The sequence below is a fragment of the Lolium rigidum genome, chromosome 7 (assembly GCF_022539505.1).
Source record: "Lolium rigidum isolate FL_2022 chromosome 7, APGP_CSIRO_Lrig_0.1, whole genome shotgun sequence".
Classification (NCBI taxonomy): Eukaryota; Viridiplantae; Streptophyta; class Magnoliopsida; order Poales; family Poaceae; genus Lolium; species Lolium rigidum.
The window spans coordinates 160,447,321-160,451,939 of record NC_061514.1 but is presented as its reverse complement, the minus strand read 5'-3'; the positions used below and the strand labels follow the sequence as shown (position 1 = coordinate 160,451,939).

The 4,619-nt window shown below is 41.3% G+C and overlaps 1 protein-coding gene across 2 annotated transcripts; it reads left to right on the top strand.

Moving 5' to 3' along the window:
• The first annotated feature begins 623 nt into the window (after positions 1-623).
• On the top strand, positions 624-4,259 carry LOC124674294 (ankyrin repeat and SAM domain-containing protein 6-like). Of its 2 annotated transcripts, none has more exons than XM_047210335.1 (6): positions 624-781; positions 1,808-1,872; positions 1,961-2,232; positions 3,367-3,441; positions 3,511-3,573; positions 3,953-4,259. In XM_047210335.1, the coding sequence occupies exons 1-6, from the start codon at positions 657-659 to the stop codon at positions 3,995-3,997; spliced, it is 645 nt and encodes a 214-aa protein (XP_047066291.1). In that variant the 5' UTR covers positions 624-656; the 3' UTR covers positions 3,998-4,259. The 2 variants fall into 2 exon arrangements, with proteins under 2 accessions (XP_047066291.1, XP_047066292.1); XM_047210336.1 differs by having other exon boundaries at positions 640-781; positions 1,967-2,232.
• The last annotated feature ends 360 nt before the right edge of the window (positions 4,260-4,619 follow it).

Here is a 4,619-nt window from a genome sequence, read left to right as displayed (position 1 = left end):
AATACGGTGTCAAGCATTTGTACCTTTTCTTTTACAAAATTAAATGATAACAAAGGGTGCTTAGTATATTTGAAAAGAGTGACATGAAAGCTAATGGTGTTACTACTTTGAAGCATTAAATTCATGTTATCCTATAGCAGCATGTACTTTAATCCATTGAAAGACAACCATATGAACCGTTGTTAGAGGTAGTGGAAATCACCTGATGCATCACAAAGTACCGGCTTCAATATATCATGTGCATAGGGCGACATCTAGACAAAACAAAGATCAAACATATAACATCCAACATTTAGTAGTCCGTCGCCCAAATTGATCGAGGTGTAGGAACATAGAATGTCAAGATGTATATACGAAATTTATTTTTTTAAAAAAATTCAAAATATGTTTTCACATAGTGAGTTCATATCTGCCATGAGCCAATTGGATTTCCAAATCCTACATGATTTTTTTTCATTTGTTGCAAAACTTCCAAACATGGCTTAATTCTGTACAGACAAATGGGGGCCACCTCCCAGCCGCACTAGCCACTCGTTCGCTCATCTCCTCCTCCTTCCTCACCACCGTCCCTCCTCCCTCGCCTCGCGTCGGCTCCGAAAGCCGAAACCCTAGACCAGCCGCCCCGCCGGCCGCCGTACGCAGGCACAGCGGCGGAGATGTATGCGGACCAGATCTCCACCGGCCGCAAGCCCTCCGTGCACGAGCGCCTCGACGCCGACCGCCCCTCCGGCCGCGGCGGCGCCGACCCTGCGCTCCGGGCCCGTCAGGCGGTCTTCAAGAGGTCAGCTCAAGCTCCGCTCCCCCCTCCGTATCGTTTCTACGCTGCCCCCTCCCCCGTCTTGAACAGGGCTCCGCCCCCCTCCCGATTCGAATCTGAAGTAGGCTCTTCGCGCCTGCTGCTGATGTTCCCTTGTGCGTGCTCTTGTAGTCCGCATGCTCGTTCTGTAACCTTAGCTAAGCGATGCTCGCCCTGTGCGCTCGTGTGTGGTTAGACTTAGAGATGGTGGACATTGGGGCGTGGTTTTTGGTTGCTTGGCCTCGGATGGAGAGTGGTAGATTCCATGCCTTCTGTCATGCTCTAATTGAGGTCCCATGGAGTAGGGACGGGCTATGTGGCACGGGATGTATGTTGTCATTGTCGTCCGGGTGATGAACATTGTGGAGTGATGGAAATTGTGGGGGCAGATCCAGTGCTTCAGCATGGGAGATATCCTGAATTGGTCTGCGATGTCACTATGTCAGCATACCATGGGTATTGTAGCTTAGGTTTCTGCATAATCCTTTATTTTTTGTTGTCTTTGGAGGTACTTTGGACAATCGCTTGCTTTTACAATTGTTTTGTGTTTTCATAAGTTGGGGTATCTTGGTGTTTAGTTAGAAGGTACTGAGATAACCTACGAAACACAGTCTGTTTAACTCAATCTAACAGAAACTTATCAAACCGAGTTATGAACTGTTGCAAAGCTGACTGCTTGCTGCTGATTTTTTAATAGATTAGCTTGTTATTTCCAAACAAAGGAGTCCAACATTAACATCAATCAAAGGATGAATAATGTGTTAGCGCACTTCTATTCTCATGTAAACTCATACTGTGTGATGTTTGGTGACATGAGCCTTGATGTGTTCACGACCGCATGTAAAAGAAATCGGAATGCTCTATGTTAGCATGCATATTTCAAGTTATTAGGTGATCCTTCTTGCCGATCGCGAATATTCTGGTGCACCGTTTCACCGTTCATGTTTCCCTATTCCGCTAGACTAGCCAGTTTCAGCAATATTGATATTTCTTGCCCTGTACTGTCTGTAGGCAGCGACAAACTGATGATAAATGGAAGCATGATCTTTACCGGGAAGATAATGGATCGGCTTCAAGTAATCTATCTGTCGATGCACCTTAAATGAAGTCAGACAAGCTACCTTTTATCCTGGTCCCATTTAACTTTATCTGTCTGCACTTAAGGATCAGCTGATCCACGGGATTTGCGATTCAAGCTTCAGAGGAAAAACTCTCAGCAAGGGTCTGCCGGTCAAAAGGTTTCAGGTGTACGTGATCTACGTGAGAAGCTATCTGGAACAATGCACCCACAACCATCAAATGCTGACCCTCGAAAGGTAAAACCTGTATCGGAGATTGTGAAAGTCACAAGGCGTGAAAATGCTGATGAAAGGCCTGTACGCCAAAGTAAGAAAGTAGCAAAACCGTCATCATCTAAGAAGACTTCTCAGCCAAAGGTATGTATTCTGTTGGTAGTATATGTTTCCCAGTTTCTCTGCTTTCTACATGTGCCAGAATTTCATTTGCCCATAGGCTTTAGTCTCTTGGCGATTAGCTTGAAGCTAAGGCATGTATTGCTGGAATCGACCTTATTTATTGTACCCAGCATGAAATTTGTAGTACTACTTTTGGACAACTTTGTGTTATGACGGTATTTTCGTTTAGCTTGCTTTGTTTATTCCATTCCATAGAGAGCATCATTAACATTTTATCCTTGAGAATCTATTTGTCTACAGCTTTTTGTTAAGTTTTGTTAGTGATTTTAAACGTTTAAGCTCTTTCATTTCCATTTCGTTTCCAAAGACATTTTCCTACCAAGATTATTACGGAGTATAATAATTTGTTGTGCATTTTCAGCATTTCCCTTTGATCCTTTATGCTGACCTTGTGCATAAAATTCTGAGATATCTCATTAGCCATTGCCATGTAAGCATAGGTCCTTTTATAGCTGGGCCTTTGTGTAAGTTTAGCACTTCCTGGAAGCAAGATTTGCTGTAGGCGAATGTGTACCTGAACTTATGTGTATATATATCATGGTCAACAATTTTAGAGATAGACAAGTCGCCGTAACGTAAACTTTTAAGAATTGGATAAGGATGCTTTACACCCTGTTATATATCCAAGAAAGCAACAGGCAGATTAACTATCATCTGACAAGTGTTCATGCTACATTTCATTATGAGGAACTCTAAATGAGGGGCTGTTCAATTGTTTTATTCAAAACCTCTGCCCTAGTTAACCAACAACGGGTAGCTTGTTGCATGTTGACTGGGTAGTAAGTGCTCTGTAGTACAGGGTTATGTTGTTCCACATGGATACTTATATTGAAGTTATTTTACTTTGTCGTGTGAAATGCGTAGAATTAACTATTCTTGTGCCTCTGTATTTTACTACAAATTTCGGCATTGTTGTATGTTGGTTATGACTGGAGTGTTTGTTGCTGAACATGTTATAAACATCCTTCAATGTACGTGGTACAGCTTGTTCTTAACATAGTTATTTTGAGAATGTGCGATAGAATTTTTTTAAATAAACTTTCTGGCTTGTTTTATGTTCTTACCCAACATCTTCTCCTTTGGGAACACTTGCAGGCTGAAAGTCCAATCGACAATTTCCTGAAATCACTTGGACTTGAGAAGTATTCTGTTAACTTCCAGGCAGAGGAGGTTTGGCTATTCCCTAAATCTGTCGAATATAGTTTTTCTCCGCCTATTTGGTTGACAATTGTCTTGCAGGTTGACATGGCAGCCCTACGTCACATGACTGAAAGTGATCTCAAGGCCTTGGGTATCCCGATGGTAAGTGCATTACATCATGTCAGATCTTGAATTTTGCTAAAGTTGGCTATTTCTTCACTTCTCACATCTGTCATCTGAAGAGTAATTTTAGTATGGAAAAATAGTTATATTTTCGTATATTCTACATAAATTGTAAACTCTATTGCTAACTAAGTGTACAGAAGTGTTAAAAAGCATGAGCTTAGACAATTTTGCTATGGAAATTGGGCTGCCTTAGAAAAATACTGCATGCACTTACATTTTTTTTTGGTCTGATGACATGGTACGTAGTTAATGCCCAATTCAATGTGAAGTCATTGTTCGTCTGTGTTCTTTCTTGTACATATGTATAATTTGATTTGAGGTGCAAAGGTCAAGCTTAAGGTGTCTGTTCTTTCAGGGTCCTAGGAAGAAGATTATTCTTGCATCGGAACCCAGAGTTTAGGGCAATGAGCATGAAGGTACACTGTAGAAAAGCAGGGACATGGGGTAGGTTTTGCTCATCTGCAAGTTCAGCATATCTTGGAAAGGGTACATGTACAACAATGTGTGGTCTCTTGTAATGGCATGCATCTGTCCTAACATCATGCATCAAATTTGTTTAGGTTGTTTAGAACAACAAGACGTGGTTCAGGAAGGATGATGCTGTAAGCTTATTGGTCTGCTTGTCGGCTGTTATTTATATGATCTGCATGATTTGCTTGTCAGACCAGCTGATTAACTGATGCGATAGCCTGCGGTAATACCACTGTATACTATTGTTAACTTCTCCATTTTCATTGGAGTGAAGCATTTAAAACATCTTTCAGAATCACACAGTTGAGAGAAATTGGGATTCTTCCGTTGGTATTTCATTGTTGAGGTGCTCAATGGAAAGTTTTTTTTATAGAGAATTTACCACATCTTCATTAAACATAGGACTGGGTTAAACATATGTCGACTTATACAACGGATATACAACTTGACTCCCAGGAGCATGGTCCTGCATGTGAAAGTAATTTCTTTTAATGCCAAATACTCCGTATGATTGTAGGTTTTGTGCTAAAAAAGAAGTATAACCTTTGCAT